Raw genomic sequence first — 16,348 nt, 5'->3', positions numbered from 1 at the left:
GGGGGATCAGTCTGAGGGAAGCCTGGACAGAGCCAATGAGTTGAACTTGTTCTTCAACAGGTTCGTCACAGAACCCTTGGCTGCCTTCTCCCCTACCCCCAGCCACACAGACCCCACACCCTCCCTGCCACCGGAGCTGCTTCCCTCTCCTGCCTCCCCTCACCCCCCGACCCCCACCCTGGACTTCAATACAGCCCCATCAACACCTACCCCCGCATCAAGAAATAAGTAGCCCCACTCTGCCACCCACCTGTCTGTTTCCTGCAGTCAGGTGAAGACGGCGGCTGGGGAGACTGCACCAGAACAAGACTGCGGGTCCGGACGGCATCAGCCCCGGGGTCCTGAAGGTCTGCGCGGACCAGCTATGTGGGATGCTACAGCGCCTCTTTAACCTCAACCTGAGCCAAGAGAAGGTTCCAGTGCTGTGGACATCCTGCCTAAGAAGTGCTCTCCATCTGCCCCCAATGACTGCAGACCGGCTGCCTTAACATCACACATCATGAAAGTCCTGGAGAGGACTGATACTGGCCCATCTCACACCTCAGGTGAGCACCGCTCTGGACCCGCTGCAGTTTGCCTGCCCTCTCAAGGCTGGAGTTGAAGACGCCGTCATCTACCTGCTTCAGCGAGAACCGCTCTCACCTGAACAAAGCAAAGCAGCACTGTCGGGATCATGTTTTTTTGCTTTCAACACGACCCAGCCTGCACCGCTGCGAGAGAAGCTCCAAGAGATGCAGGTGGACGCCTCCACAAACCTCCTGGATTTTTTTGACTACCTGACAGACAGACAGTTTGTGCGGCTGAGGGAACGCGTGTCTGAGCGGGTGGTTAGCAACACAGGAGCACCGCAGGGGACTGTACTCTCACCTGTCCTCCTTACCCTGTGTACTGTACCTCAGATTTCCAATACAACTCGGAGTCCTGTCATCTGCAGACATTTTCGGACAACTCTGCAGTTAAGGGGTTTATCGCTGGTGGACAGGAGACTGAGCACATGGAACTGAAGGATCGCTTTGTGGCACGCTGTGGAAACAACCACCTCCTCTCGAATGCGACCAAGACGAAGGAGATGGTTGTGGATTTCAGGAGGACGGGGACTAAGCCGAACACTATTTCCATCCTGGGAGAAGAGGCGGAGGCGGTGGAGGATTACGGGTACCTGGGCGTTCACCTGGACAGCAGACTGGACTGGAAATGCAACACTGAGGCTGTCTACAGGAAGGGACAGAGCAGACTCTACGCCTTGAGGAAGCTCAGGTCCTTCAATGCGTGCAGCAGGATGTTGCATACCTTCTACCAGTCTGTTGTGGCTCGTGCAGCTTCCTTTGCAGTCATCATGTTGATGCAGCAGCATTAGAGCCAGCGACTCCAAAAAACTGAACAAACTGATAAAGAAGGCTGGCTCTGTGCTGGGGGCTGCTCTGGGGCCCCTGGAGCTGGTGGTGGAGAGAAGGATGTTGCATAAGCGGCTCGGCATAAAGGACAACACTGTGCACCCCCTACACAGCCCACTGCTCACACAACAGAGTGTGTTCAGCCAGAGGCTCCTTCAGCTCCGCTGCAATAAGGACCGTTACAGGAGGTCATCCCTGCCCCCGCGGTAGCACCTACAACGACTCCCCTCCGTGCCAGGAGAGGTAACTCCTGAATGGCAACGCACAAGGCACAACGTTACTTCACATTTGACTTCCCCTTTCAAGCTTTGCCTTTCACTAAGTTAAATTCTATTTTATTATATTTATTTTTATATCGTACAGTAGTTATTTTGTATGCATATGTATATACACATATGCATGTGTGTGTATCTGTATATATATATATATATATATATATTTATATGTGTGTGTGTGTGTATATGTATGTGTGTGTATATATATATATATATATGTGTGTGTGTGTGTGTGTGTGTGCATGTATATGTATGTGTGTGTATATATATAAATATATAAATATATATATATATATATATATATATATATATATATATATAAATAATAATTTTAATGTATATATATACATATATATATATATATATATACAGGAGTCAGTTAGTCGGTCTATTAGAAAGAATTTTTTTTAGTGTGTGTTATCACTGTTGCATTACATTTCACTGCATATATGTATGAAAGTATGTATGTGTATGTGACAAATAAAAATCTTGAATCTTGAATATATATATATATATATACATATATATATATATATATATATATATATATATATATATATATATATATATTTATTTATTTATTTATGTGTTTATATATATATATATATATACATATATATACATATATATATGCTTGTACACAAACACACATATATATATATATATATATATATATATATATATATATATATATATATATATATATATATATATATATATATATATGCTTGTACACACACATATATATATATACATATATATATATCTTTGTATATTATGTGTGTTTTGTCATGTATGTCATTGCTGCTGCAACACTGAAATTATTGTGAACACTGGGATTAATAAAGTATCTTTATCTTTATCTTGATCTTAATTACAATAATACATGGGGGGGCTTTACTTTGAAAAACTACCCAACTCGGAAGTAATCACATTAAACCATCTCGTGCAGCGGACCGTCTTGTCAACAATCTTTTCTCTTTAATATTATATGATATTATTATTATTATTCATATTTGAAGCCGCATTCATCACGGCTGCTACATTTAGGCTCAAACATCGAATCCATAAAGGAGATACAGCGTCGATTCAACGCGCAAACGGGCATTGAGACGTTGCGCTTCTACTTTGAAATCCCGGCAACCCGGAAGTAGTTACCGTAATACATCAGGCGCACTTCCGGGCCGTTTGACAACATTTGCTGCTCCGATCCCTGAAATGTGATGTTTGGTCACGGATCACATCGCGTTCGTTTCTTCGACCACGTTTTGGGTTTCTGTGATTACTGCGGACGTTGTTAAATCCGACTGGAAGTGAAAATAAATCCGCTGATCCGGAGGGAAATGTCGCATTTCTGCCCGTATTGAGAGTGCCGTTGCTCGTCGACCCGATGGAGATGTGAGCTGGAGGAGACCTTCTCTGTTGGGTTTTTACTTCCATTTCTTTCATAACGCCCGTGGGTGTGTGTGTTTGTGTGTGTGTGTGTGTTTGGAAACAGCTGTTGTACCGTGTGTGTGTGTGTGTGTGTGTGTGTGTGTGTGTGTGTGTGTGTGTGTGTGTGTGTGTTTGGAAACAGCAGTTGTACCGTGTGTGTGTGTGTGTGTGTGTGTGTGTGTGGAAACAGCTGTTGTACCGTGTGTGTGTGTGTGTGTGTGTGTGCGTGCGTGCGTGCGTGCGTACGTGTGTGTGAGTGACACATTTCACACCGCTCGACCATGAGCTTCTTCAGTTTTGGCCAAAGCGCCGAGATAGACGTTGTTCTGAACGACGCGGAGAGCAGGAAGAAGGTGGAGCACAAGGCGGAGGACGGGAAGAAGGATCGCTACTTCCTATTCTATGATGGGGAGACCGTGAGCGGGAAGGTGAACGTCACCCTGAAGAACCCCGGCAAGAGGCTGGAGCACCAGGGGGTCAAGGTGGAGTTCGTAGGCCAGATTGGTGAGCTGTGTGTGTGTGTGTCTGTGTGTGTACGTACGTGTGTGTGTGTGTGTGTGTCTGTCTGTGTCTATCTGAGTCTCTGTCTGTGTGAGCATATGTGTCTGAGTGTGTGTGTGTGTCGGTGCATGTGTGTCTGAGTCTGTGTGTGTGTGTCTCTGTGTGTGGAAAAAATAAACAAAGTTGTGTTTTGCAATCGTTCTAAGATGGATAAAAAAATGAAAACGTAATAATGGATGAATCGATATAGATAGATAGATACAGGAAGTTGTGGTGTGACATCAACTCATGTCAAAACAAATACCACTAAAGCAATAGGAGTAAAAAGCAGAAAAATGGCACGCGATTAACCAAAAAAACAGCAACGACCTCTGTACTCAGCTGAACAGACACAAATTGTGCAAGTTTGCGTCCACATACGGTGTGTATATACAACAACATGTGTACGTATACTCTGTGTGAACCTATTATTTGACATGTTGTTCCCCGTTCTTGTGCCCTCCTCCGCAGAGCTGTACTACGACAGAGGGAACCACCATGAGTTTGTGTCCCTGGTGAAGGACCTCGCCCGGCCCGGCGAACTCACCCAGTCGCAGACCTTCGACTTTGAGTTCACGCACGTTGAGAAACCGTACGAGTCCTACACTGGCCAGAATGTCAAGCTAAGGCAAGAGGATCGCCGCTTAAACATTCACCCCAGTTAAACCTCCCACTTCCCGTCACTCTTTAACCCAACCGAGCCCCTCACCCGCGCGTTAATTCTTTATCCAGACGGATCCTCACCTTGCACCAGCCGCAGCCTCCACAGTATGTTTTTTTTCTGACAGTCTGCGCTGCGTCGTTTTTGATTTGCAGGTACTTTTTGCGAGCCACGGTCAGCAGACGACTGAATGATATTAGTAAAGAGATGGACATCGTGGTCCACACACTGAGCACCTACCCCGAGCTCAACTCTTCAATCAAAATGGAAGTTGGGATCGAGGACTGCCTTCACATTGAGTTTGAGTACAACAAATCCAAGTGAGTCTTCACAAGATGAAATGGCCAAGACGCAAGTCGCTTAAACCATGAGGTTGTTTGACAGTTACACCACAGATGGACGATACCGTATTTTTTTGACTATGTACGAGTACTATGTACTACTCTGTCTTTACTGCCAATACCAAGTACTACCAAGTACAGTGACATTTTCAGCCAACTCATCATATACTTATTCACCATACTTTTCACTGACAGTAATCGTGGGATTATTGATTTTGAAGACCTTGTTATGTTCAATAATGGATTTATTCTTTAATTTAACACAAAATCAGATAAAAATGACTACATATTGCACCCATGTCTACCTGTGCATCTCTGAATTGCGGCCATAACATTTACCCACCCGCCCTAATATGTTTCACACAAGTATCGTATATAATAGAAGCGCATTTGCTTTCTGTTATTAAGATTCCGTTTCTTCACAGGTACCACCTGAAGGATGTCATTGTGGGGAAGATCTACTTCCTGCTGGTGAGGATCAAGATCAAACACATGGAAATCGACATCATCAAACGCGAGACGACGGGCACCGGCCCCAGCGTGTACCACGAAAACGACACCATCGCAAAGTACGAGATCATGGACGGGGCGCCGGTCAGGGGTGAGTGGCACGGTGGGCGACGGAAGCGCTCGCTCGCCGTCGGTCGTGTCGTGCATTCAGGGCTGCGGCCCGTTCTCTCCAAATGACGCCCGGCTCTAAAATGTGTCTCCGTCCGTGGATCGTGACTCGCAGGAGAATCCATTCCGATCCGGCTCTTTCTGGCCGGCTACGAGATGACCCCCACCATGCGCGACATCAACAAGAAGTTCTCCGTGCGGTACTACCTGAACCTGGTTCTGATCGACGAGGAGGAGAGACGCTACTTCAAACAGCAGGTAGAAACGCAACGCCCTGCATCATGTTGATGCCGCAGCATTAGAGCCAGCGACTCCAAAAAACTGAACAAACTGATAAAGAAGGCTGGCTCTGCGCTGGGGGCTGCTCTGGGGGCTGCTCTGGGGCCCCTGGAGCAATCATATCATATCAATCATAGAGATATATACACAGACGCCGCATTGACTAATAAGGCTTGTTACTGCGAAACGTCGTCGCCGCCATATTGGAACGGGTAAGACCGACCTGTCAACGGGGGAGCTGCCTTTTTTTGGGATAAAAAGCAATATAACGTTATCTTTTCTCGTCGTCTTTAATATGCAAGGTTTAATTATCTACACGGAGTAGATTGCTCCACCGCCATTTCCGCTAATGATTGCACATTGGTTGACGCACTTCCTGCGAAGCACTGCCGTAAATCGATCATTTTCCCGGGGAGTTCGTACCCGGCGGCGGTCCCAGGGCACAGGGATACGGAGGCTTAAAGGGAAGGGATCTGAACGCCCAAGGTGTCATCATCCCACCGCCATCACACTGTGCAATCAGCGTGAACGTCATCACGCTAAGTAAAAGCAAAAAAAGCCGTCTGTCGCTCCTTTTAAAGTTGGTTCTTGATGTGCGTCACGGTCTGAGCTCTTTTCTTCCCACCCCAGGAGATCACGCTGTGGCGGAAAGGCGACGTCGTGCGGAAGAGCATGTCCCACCAGGCCACCATCGGCGCCCAGCGGTTCGAGGGCTCGGCCACCTCAGAGAGCGCGCTGGAGCAAGCGGCGAAGGAGGAGAGCGGCTAGCGTGGCCGCGGCACACTTAACCCGGGTGGTGCAGGTATCGGTCTGGCCCACCATACCAGAGGTAGCAGCTTTTCTTTTTTCTTTTTTTTTTTTCCCCGGCTGCTGAAAAAGGGAGAAGGTAGATGGAGATACATGTGAACAATGGAAACAAGCAGTGTGCATGAGCCTTTCTACATGGCCTTGGGCTGCTGATCTGGTCCTTTTTTTTTTTTTTTTTTTTTTTTTTTTTTAATTCAGAATCAAGCTAATCACCTGTCACAAACCTCCTGTGTATGAAAACTTCCACCGGAAATTCTACATTTATTTCATCCTCAAGTGCCCAACTTTGTTTGGTCCCCGAGACGCATTCTAACACTTCTTTTTTTTTTTTTGTTTGTGTAAATTAATTTGAATGTACCCTAGACTTTTATGAAACTTGATTAGTCATGAAATCTCCAAGAAATGTAATAGATTCTCGACATTCCACATTTAATCAAACGCATTCCTAACACCGTTGTAAGGTCACGAAATCTCAAATAACTTTGCACTGCTATTTCTCTCTGAATATATTGTTTTCTTTTAGTTGACTTATCGTGTAGTTCACAAAGGAAAAAAAACAACACGCAAATGGAAATCTGGAATGGGATTACGTTTTTTTTTTTGTTCTTTTTCTCCCCCACCGAGCTAGAGGGATGCTGTATTATTCATTAATACGTTGTATGATCTGTACATAAGAGTAGCTATCAGAATCTGTTATTATCCAGTTCCCTGTTGAAGCTTGTGTGCATCCATCAAGCCCGATTCTATTTACATGCTTTACCTCAGCGTTCCAATGGTGTTAGAAGGTGTCAAAGTGCTTGTTAAGGTCTGGTATTATAAAGTGTTAAGTATCTTCCACATTAGAGACTCAAAAAGTTGGTGTGTATCTAGCAAATTAAATGCTGTTGGCTACCATATAATTTTTAGTATTTTAACCTGGAAAGAGTACAGTATAACTATTTTATCTTTTGCAAATTACTAATGAATTATTCATTGTCCCCTGAACTCAAATAAATTGATGCCAAATGGAAAGCCCACCACAGAAGTGTACTTGATGCAGAATGACACACACACACACACACACACACACACACACACACACACACACACACACACACACACACACACACACACACACACACACACACACACACACACACACACACACACACACACACACACAGACACAGAACTAGTTGCCGAGATGGTTCTGCAGTGCCTTGCTCTCTATGGTAGGTGTGGATCTCATAAGCTGCTAACAGAATAACAAACTTCCAAATATGTTACATTTTCAACATTTTTTAATATATACCATTTTTATAAACAAAACATACACCATACAAGCAATGGATTAGAAAGAGCGATTGACAGCAGCTGTTTCTTGTCATCTGGTCTTCTCACAGCGGATCCTTGTTCTCCAAGTCCAAGACAAAGTCAAACTCCTCTGAGGGGAAGAGATACGAGATGAGCTCATGTGACCGTAAAAGAGGGAGATCTACCGTTTTTTCGAGGGGATTCCCAGAAGCAGCGCGAACAGACGTTCTCTACGTACCGCTGGTGAGGGGTTGGACCGACAGCCTCGCTCTGGTGAACAGGGCCATGTCTTTTAAGGGCCCTCCTCCGGCTTTATGCCGAAGGTGGTATTTCTTAAGCTCGGCCAAAGGAATAAAACGCTTCAGCATTCTTTGATACTTGACGTCTACCTTTAGGAGAAAAAGAAGAAGGGGGGAAAAAAAAAAAAAAAAAGGATAAAGACAAACATCCATAGTATTGGGATGTACCTATACGGTGCAGATGTTTATGTTGGGATTGGGTGGTATTTATATTGAGTGTACCATGCTCCATTTGGGATTATCCGCCTTGCTGGAGGCGTCGAAATGGACGTCTTTCTTGTCGAACTGCGTGTGGTCCACGTACGCCTCCTTCACGACCTAGATGAGACGAGGCGGGTGAGCGAAAGCAAGTCGTACCGTCCGCCCCGCTGGCGACTCCCGGCGGCGATACGCGGAGTCTTACTTCCATGATTCCCGCCACCCCGGGTTCCTTGCAGTTGCTGTGGTAGAAGAACGCCCGGTGGCCCTCTCTCATGTCCCTCATGAAGTTGCGTGCCTGGCGACCAGAAGGCGAGTCACGCGGGGAGAGCAAACGACAACATCAGCGGCGCTTCCGAAGACACGGAATATGAGAATATGTGAGATTATAAGACATTGCATTTCGTCGCTTCTTTTGGGTCAGCAGCAGTTCAACCCCCCTCCCCTTATTAAACGAGTAAATCTACCACCTGATAATTGCGAACGCCATCCCAGCATCCGGTCTGATCGGGCAGAGCCTTCAAATCCTCAATCCCAAACTGTTGAGCGGGGGGGGGGGGCAGAAACGTAAACAAGGGGGCAGCCAAAGAGCGATTGAGCGACGTAATCCCATCAACGGGGACACGCACCTTCACGTCAATCCCGTTCTCAAATCGGCTCTCGGGCTCAGACTTCATCAGCCAGTGACGGTGCCGCGGGCGGGCGGGCGACCCGCCGCCTCTCGCCTCCGCCCGACCCTCGCTCTTTTCGGGAGCCGGGGCCTTCCTTTTGCCCCCGGCCGCCCCCGCCCCGCCCTCCGCCGGGGAGAGCTCCCCGCCGCCGTCGTCGTCGTGCGGAGCGGGGTCATCGCCGCCCGCTGGGGAGGCAACAGTTAGTTAAAAACGCACCGTGAAAGCCACGGGTCCTCGGTTGCATTTGCGCTTTTCGAGGCGTGAAAGATGTACGCTTCCTCACTTGGCTTTGCCGTCCTTGTACTTGCCCTGGTCCGTTTCTTTGGTGCCATTTCCAATCTAGATGGACAACAGTGTGCAGACAGTGTACAGACCGGAAATGGCAAAGCAGCTTTTTTTTTTTTTTTTTTTTTTTAAAGACTCGCACTCTATTATCAGTACGTCCTTACCGGACAAACTTCACCCACCGGATGGTTTGCTTCACATCATTCAGAAAGAAGATTGTGTATGAGAAGGAACCGAGAGAATAGGTTTTGGGAGGTGTTAGTTTTCATGCAAAAACAAAGTAAAAAAATAAAATAACCCAAAACATTGTCTCCTCTGAACCAGTGACTGATTTTTCACTGAGTCAAAATCACTGATTCTATTATAATTATATTTGGTACGTTAGTGTTGATTTTTTTTAACAACTATATATTATGATATATTATATAATGATAGTATATTAAATATATGTAACTATTCTTAATAATTAAAAGAAAACATTGCATTGGTGCATTGTCCCTCCATAGGTCAGTGTGTTCCTAACAGTTATTTCTGACTTCATGTCATAACATTTTAACGTAATACCGTAAAACCAGATCTAAAAAAAAAAAAGGGGGCATCGCATGAGTTCCAGGTTCTCGCTGCCTCGTCACGGGGGACACGGTGCAGCGATCAGCAATAAAAACAAAACAACAACAACAACCGTAGGACGCAGCGGGTCCCACGTCCGCCCCCCTCCGCGCACCAGCGCCGAGGTCCTTTCGGGGAACCGCTTCGGCGCTGCTCCGGACGAGTGCGAGCGTCACTGTTTTTCGGGTCAAAAAAAACGGGTCGCGGAACGCAGACTCCCGGGGCGTCGGCTGCAGGATTCACTTACAGACAACGCTTCAGTTCTGCTGGACGGCGACACGAGGCCGAGCCGACGCAGCCCCGCGACGTCACTCCCTCCCGGGGGCTCGCTCCCGCGTCAAGCCCGCGCCGCCGCCGCCGCCGCCGCCGCGTTTACGGACGACCCGGTTCTCTTGAACGGCTCCGCTGCGGGAACGAAGGGGCTGCGGGTCGGGGGGCTGGCCAAGTTTTACGGAGAGGAGTTTCCTCCTTTCCTCGTTTAAGAGACAGTTCAGACGCTTTGACGTTGATAAAAACCTTTTTGTTTTTAAAGGTTATTTTCAAGATTCAAGATTCAAGAGGTTTATTCGTCACATACATATACATACTTTCATACATATATGCAGTGAAATGTAACGCAACGCACCCGGTGATAACACTCAATATGTACTAGGAAAAAAAAATATTTCTAACAGACCAACTAACCGACTCCTAAAACGTAATACAGTAAGTCGAATACTTATAGAATAGAATAAAAATATATAGAATAAAACAAAATACAATAAAATAAAATGGAATAGATAGAGGGAATATGCTTATGTATATGGAATAGGCAATTATGTATATACAGATATGTGCATTAAAGTGGCATGTGAATAAAGTGAGGTAGTGTTTGTGATAATACAGCACAGTATACAACAGTACGGCGCAGCAATACAGCATCACGAACAACCCTGAACAGTGACACAGTATGCGGTACAGTATGCTACATACAGTACAGTAAGGTAGTGGAGCCTATGTGTGTGGCTCCTCGATTGTGATCCTCGCCTAAAGTCCACAATCAGCTCCTTGGTTTTGCTGACGTTCAGGTGGAGGCTGTTGTCCTGGCACCAGAGTGACAGGTCAGCCACCTCCTCGCGGTAGGCCATCTCATCGCAGTCGGTGATCAGGCCCACGACCACGGTGTCGTCAGCAAACTTGATGATGGTGTTGGAGCTGGACCTGGCCACACAGTCATGTGTGTACAGGGAGTACAGTAGGGGGCTGAGGACGCAGCCCTGGGGGGATCCTGTATTCAGGGTGAGGGAGCTGGACATGTGCTTCCCCACCCTAATCACCTGGGGCCGGGCTGTGAGGAAGTCCAGGATCCAGGCACACAGCGGAGCATTCAGTCCGAGCTCCTTCAGCTTGACAGCCAGTCTGGTGGGGATCGATGAACAGCATTCTCACATAGGCCCCCTTCCGGCCATCCAGATGCGTGAGCGTGGTGTGCAGTACCTGGGAGACTGCGTCGCGTTTTGCTGTTACTATCGTCATTTATGTGCCTAAATGTATTGTGTTTATTCCCGTTCTGCGTACGAATAACTCACTAAAGTAGTTGTTTTATTTCTTTTTTTTTATTATGAAACTTTAAAATATATATTTATATTCCAAAAAAAAAAATTAACAAATAACGGGGGTAAAAAATAAAAAATAATAATAATCCTACTGAGAGGCTTTCTTTTTGAACGGCTCTCGGAAACGAATGGAGCCATAAGATCCGGTTCACTCGAAAGAGCCGTAACTCCCATCAGCAGCTTTCCCACAATGCACCCGGCGGTGGAAAAACGCCGAAGAGCCGTGGTTGAAGGATTTTACTGTTAAGAAGAAACAATACACACAAACCAATGGATATACGTTTAATATTACAGAAATATACTTTAATTATTATTATACATTTAACAAAAAAAAAAATGGTTTATTTATTTATATGTATCTATTTGTACAAACATAAATGACTTTCATAGCCTTTTTTATTGGCGTCAGTCTAAATAGTTTGCACGAACGTCCAGGTCAAACAAATAAGAACGACGCTTTAACTTTTTATGCGAAAGTAATTTTGTAAAATTAATGAAATACATTTGGGTCGCTTCGGCCTTTAAAAAAAAAAAGAAAAAAAAAAAAGACATTTCCAAAATAAAAACTGAAACGATTATAAACGATAAACAATGATACAACGACAAAAAACTAAAAACACTTCCAATGCCGCTGTCGACGAGATCACACGACTCTTAGTTCATTCATAAATAATAATAATAAATAAAGAACAATCCGAAGCGCATCACGTCAAAGCCAATCATTAAAAAAACCAAAAAAACACTTTTTCGATCAGTTCTAATGGTGAATTCTAACGGGGATTGAAACCAAAGATTTCGTCGAATTTCCCAGCAGCCCCCGTACAGCGGCGTTCCGGGTCAAACATGGCGGCCGCCAGGACCTTATTGACGGCGGCGAGAAGACTCCGCGGTTACGCTGGAAGGAGCCAGCGGCTGACAAGCGGCGGTCAGAGGCGAGGAATAGCTTCGTGCGTCGACCGTGAGTGGTTGTCGGTAAAAAGCACTGAGGAGAGAGGGTCAAAAATCTGAAGTTGTATACTAAAATAAACAGGCTGTGGCAGAAAAGGGTCAAATGTTGTGATTTGTTTTATTATTTGACAAAGAGCTAAACATACAATCAAAACAACACCTTTGTTTTTTAAATTTAAAAACAACTAGAAAACGTTCGTCTTTATGCTCATGACTTTTGCGTTTTAAGTGAAGGCATATTTAATGTGAGGGACAGTTGCTGCTGGATCATTAAATGTGAAGCCTCCATTTGAGTTGGATTCGCTGTGTTCGGCTTTGGACACAGGACCCCGGTGACGTCACCTGACTGCAGATGCCGTCACCAGGGTCCGGGGTCAGGGTTGGCCTTATCTACAAACAACCCCACCACGTCAGTGAGGACAACTATAAACAGTATAAAGTTCTGAGTGTACATGGTGACAAATTTGTATCTCACGGGTCTAAAAATCATACATCTGTCTTTTACATACAAACAGTGTCATAACAACAGTATTATAATCTAATCCAGGTTTGACAACTATAAGTACAGTAGTATTATTATTATTTTTTTATCTAGACCTGGTTTTAAGTTGTCTGCGTGGACTTAAAAAAGGTAAAGAATTCAGAGGAACTTGAACGCTCCATAAAAAAAAAAAGACCCTGCGAATCGGCTGCTGACTTCAGCCTTGTTACGCTGCGTACGTTATTTTAAAGGACTATGTGATGATTCAAAACACCAATTCTGCCATTCTTTAGTAGTGACTATCTGATAAGCTAGACACTGATCAGCCACAGCATTAAAACCACCAATACTAGCCACTAATATTGTGTAGCTCCCCGTCATGACACCAAAACAGCTGTGACCCGTGGAGGCATGGACTCCACAAGACCTCTGAAGGTGTTCTGTGGTATCTGGCACCAAGACGTTAGCAGCAGATCCTTTAAGTCCTGGAAGTTGTGAGGTGGGGCCCCCATGGATCGGGCTCGTTGTTCCAGCACATCCTACAGATGCTCCATCGGATCGGACCCGAACCCCGACCATCCACATGATGTCGAGGAAAACGTGATTCATCAGACCAGGCCACCTTCTCCCATCGCTCCATGGTCCAGTTCTGACGCTCACGTGTCCATTGTAGGTGCTTTCAGCGGTGGACAGGGGTCAGCATGGACACTGTGACCGGTCTGCAGCTACACAGCTCCATACGCAGCAAGCTGTGATGCACTGTGTGTTCTGACACCTTTCTACCATAGCAGCATTAACTTTTTCACCAATTTGTTCTACAGTAGCTCTACTGTGGGATCGGACCAGACGGGCCGGACTTCACTATTCACCCGCATCATTGGCCCCACAAGACCTGGCGTTTTGGAGATGCTCTGACCCAGTCGTCTAGCCGTCACAATATTTGGCCCTTGTCAAAGTCACTCAGATCCTGCAGATCCTACACTTGCCCATTTTTCCTGCTTCCAACACATCAACTTCAAGAAGTGACTGTTCACTTGCTGCCTCATGCAGTATATCCCACCACTTGACAGGTGCCACTGGAACCAGTTGATCAATGTTATTCACTTCAGCTGTCAGTGGTTTTAATGTTGTGGCTGATCAGTGTAGGGTAAGCACACACATTTCTCAGATGTTTGTGAATATCTTTGCGTTTGTTTTTATTTTAAAACATCGTTTGTGTCGTGGCAGCTTCTCATGGCCTCACGGACGAACAGAGGGAGTTTCAGAAGGTCGCCTTCGACTTCGCCGCCAACGAAATGTCTCCCAACATGGCCGAGTGGGACCAAAAGGTAGAGTACCAGAGTACCAGGCCCATGATGATGTCTGCTTTAAAATATCATGGGATGCAGTCATGACATCTTTATCTATTCAAAAGTCTGGTTTATTTTCTAGTTTTATACATTTATCAGAGTTTGATAGAGCTTGCAGCCTAAAATAAACAAAAGCGTTTTGCAACACAATCACTATGATGCTATTGCCTTAGCTGTTGATTACATAACCCATAATAACAGTTGTATCTATTAGTATTTTACCTGTGAGTTGTTTTGCTTTTGCCATATTATGGATATTGTTCCAGTTCAAATAAGATAATCCATTTTTATTCATTTTAATTGAAAAATTCTCAGGAAATATTCCCAGTGGCCACGATGCGAAAAGCCGCTCAGCTGGGTTTCGGTGGGATCTACGTGCAGCCCGACGTGGGCGGATCAGGCCTGTCGCGTCTGGACACGTCCGTCATCTTCGAGGCCCTGTCCACGGGCTGCGTCAGCACCACGGCCTACATCAGCATCCACAAGTAAGACTCTGCTGGTGTTGCTTATTCGCAGAGAATGTTTAGCTGTGATTTGCGGCTGCTTTGATGCTATGGCTAAATGTACTTCTGGTCAGTCACTTTGGATAAAAGCATCTGATCAGGACATCATGTGATGTGATGTAAATATCTACTAATTGTCATTGCACTTTACTGCACATATCTGTACATACAAATAGCCTAACCCATATACATAACTCTATTCCCTTCTATTTTGTACCCCCACTTTGTATTATCTTTTTGAGTCTTATTTTATTTTTATTTCATTTATATTATTCTATTCACTTACTGCATTACGTTTTTTGGAATCAGCTAGTTTCAGTTAGTTAGCTAGGTAGGAATTAGGTTAGTTGTTATGTTCAGTTTAGTAACTATTGTGCATAATCTCCGGGTGCGTTGCAAAGACATTTCACTGCATATACAGTATGTATGAAAGTATGTATACTGTATGTATGTGACAAATAAACCTCTTGAATCTTGAATCCTGATGATCAAATCCAAAGCATTTGACCGAATCCATGCATACATGATAATCTAAGTAATGTTGTGAGTTTGATTTATTAAATGTTAACGCATTATTTGGAATAAGAATTAGATGGATCAGAATTGCGGGGTTGGCTGAACTTTTCAAACAATATGCCCCTTTCCCTTGAATGGTTGCTATTATGGCATTATATAAAAAAAATATATATATATATTTCATCTGAAAACAAAGTGAAAACGTGATTCGACGGTGAATGCTATTCTGCGATCGCCGGTGATGGTTACTGTCCTCGCGCATCTTCAACGGCCGATGTGTTTAAGCGCGGTCCTTCCCTGGCAGCATGTGCGCCTGGATGATCGACACGTTCGGGAACCAGGAGCAGAGAGAGAAGTTCTGCCCCGACCTGTGTGCCATGGAGAAGTTCGGCTCCTACTGTCTCACTGAACCAGGTCCGTCTCTCATCGTACGTCACTGTGTCATTGTCGCGCGTCTGCTCTGAACTGCAGTTGAAATACACAGTTTAAATACACATTTGTATTTTTTTTTGCAGTTGATTAATTTCCTTCCTAATTTAGTGCTTATTCTTATCTTTTACCCATTGCTCTACTTGTATTGTTGAGGTGGCACAAGGGGCAAGCATTTCTGTTGCGCACATGGAAACAAACTCAACCACAGGTGTTTTATTATATTTTATCGTATTCTACTGTGGTCATTTAACTTTTTAGGCAGTGGCAGTGATGCTGGGTCCCTTCTCACGACCGCTCAGCTGAAAGGAGACCACTACGTCCTGAACGGCTCCAAGGTTCTACCGGCGTCTTTTTACTTTTTGTTTCTCCATCGTGCAGTGCTGGTTAAACAGAAGGATGGATCCTTCTCTCGTCAACGCTTTCCCTTCGTCCCTCCAGGCGTTCATCAGCGGCGGTGGCGACACGGACGTGTACGTGGTGATGTGCCGAACCGGAGGCAAAGGACCCAAAGGAATCTCCTGCCTGGTAGTGGAAAAGGAAACTCCCGGGCTGAGCTTCGGCAAGAAGGAGAAGAAGGTAAGCGTCTTCTCCTCAGAGCTCGTCTCTGAGATCCCGTCAGTTTTTGTTTTTTTTTGGTGGGGGGGGGGGCAGCAGAGACAGCCTGCCGCTCCCGAACCCAGAGTGGATAACCGCAGAGAGCCGCGTCCCCTCCTCCAGGTGGGGTGGAACTCGCAGCCCACCAGGGCCGTGATATTCGAGGACTGCGCCGTTCCCGTGGCCAGCCGGCTCGGGGCGGAAGGTCAGGGCTTCAACATCGCCA

General features: G+C 45.6%; 3 protein-coding genes across 4 annotated transcripts in view; 2 read left to right on the top strand and 1 right to left on the bottom strand.

Annotated features, from left to right (window-relative positions):
* The first annotated feature begins 3,158 nt into the window (after nucleotides 1-3,158).
* vps26b (VPS26, retromer complex component B) lies at nucleotides 3,159-7,365 on the top strand. 2 transcript variants are annotated; one of them, XM_080007381.1, is made up of 7 exons: nucleotides 3,159-3,189; nucleotides 3,294-3,607; nucleotides 4,115-4,271; nucleotides 4,460-4,624; nucleotides 5,071-5,246; nucleotides 5,379-5,521; nucleotides 6,173-7,365. In XM_080007381.1, the coding sequence occupies exons 2-7, from the start codon at nucleotides 3,385-3,387 to the stop codon at nucleotides 6,308-6,310; spliced, it is 1,002 nt and encodes a 333-aa protein (XP_079863507.1). In that variant the 5' UTR covers nucleotides 3,159-3,189; nucleotides 3,294-3,384; the 3' UTR covers nucleotides 6,311-7,365. The 2 variants fall into 2 exon arrangements, with proteins under 2 accessions (XP_079863507.1, XP_079863508.1); XM_080007382.1 differs by lacking the exon at nucleotides 3,159-3,189 and having other exon boundaries at nucleotides 3,289-3,607.
* A 242-nt stretch (nucleotides 7,366-7,607) lies between these two features.
* On the bottom strand, nucleotides 7,608-10,051 carry thyn1 (thymocyte nuclear protein 1). Its single transcript, XM_080006823.1, has 8 exons — nucleotides 9,952-10,051; nucleotides 9,094-9,149; nucleotides 8,769-8,995; nucleotides 8,610-8,678; nucleotides 8,345-8,437; nucleotides 8,164-8,259; nucleotides 7,881-8,031; nucleotides 7,608-7,772 (listed from the first exon to the last, which is right to left on the bottom strand). Exons 2-8 carry the CDS (start codon nucleotides 9,140-9,142, stop codon nucleotides 7,726-7,728), a joined length of 732 nt encoding a protein of 243 aa, XP_079862949.1. The 5' UTR covers nucleotides 9,143-9,149; nucleotides 9,952-10,051; the 3' UTR covers nucleotides 7,608-7,725.
* A 2,086-nt stretch (nucleotides 10,052-12,137) lies between these two features.
* The window catches only part of acad8 (acyl-CoA dehydrogenase family, member 8), a 9,586-nt gene continuing 5,375 nt past the window's right edge, over nucleotides 12,138-16,348 (top strand). The window contains exons 1-7 of the mRNA XM_080006434.1: nucleotides 12,138-12,257; nucleotides 13,956-14,056; nucleotides 14,393-14,562; nucleotides 15,401-15,510; nucleotides 15,787-15,863; nucleotides 15,967-16,104; nucleotides 16,246-16,348. The exon at nucleotides 16,246-16,348 is cut by the window's right edge and continues 33 nt beyond it. Coding sequence (XP_079862560.1) covers nucleotides 12,143-12,257; nucleotides 13,956-14,056; nucleotides 14,393-14,562; nucleotides 15,401-15,510; nucleotides 15,787-15,863; nucleotides 15,967-16,104; nucleotides 16,246-16,348 — 814 coding nt within the window. The 5' untranslated portion in view covers nucleotides 12,138-12,142. The remainder of the gene's footprint in view (nucleotides 12,258-13,955; nucleotides 14,057-14,392; nucleotides 14,563-15,400; nucleotides 15,511-15,786; nucleotides 15,864-15,966; nucleotides 16,105-16,245) is intronic.

This window comes from Zeus faber (assembly GCF_960531495.2).
Source record: "Zeus faber genome assembly, chromosome: 9".
Classification (NCBI taxonomy): domain Eukaryota; kingdom Metazoa; phylum Chordata; class Actinopteri; order Zeiformes; family Zeidae; genus Zeus; species Zeus faber.
The sequence above is the reverse complement of the archived record's forward strand: the minus strand, read 5'-3'. Positions and strand labels throughout refer to the sequence as shown.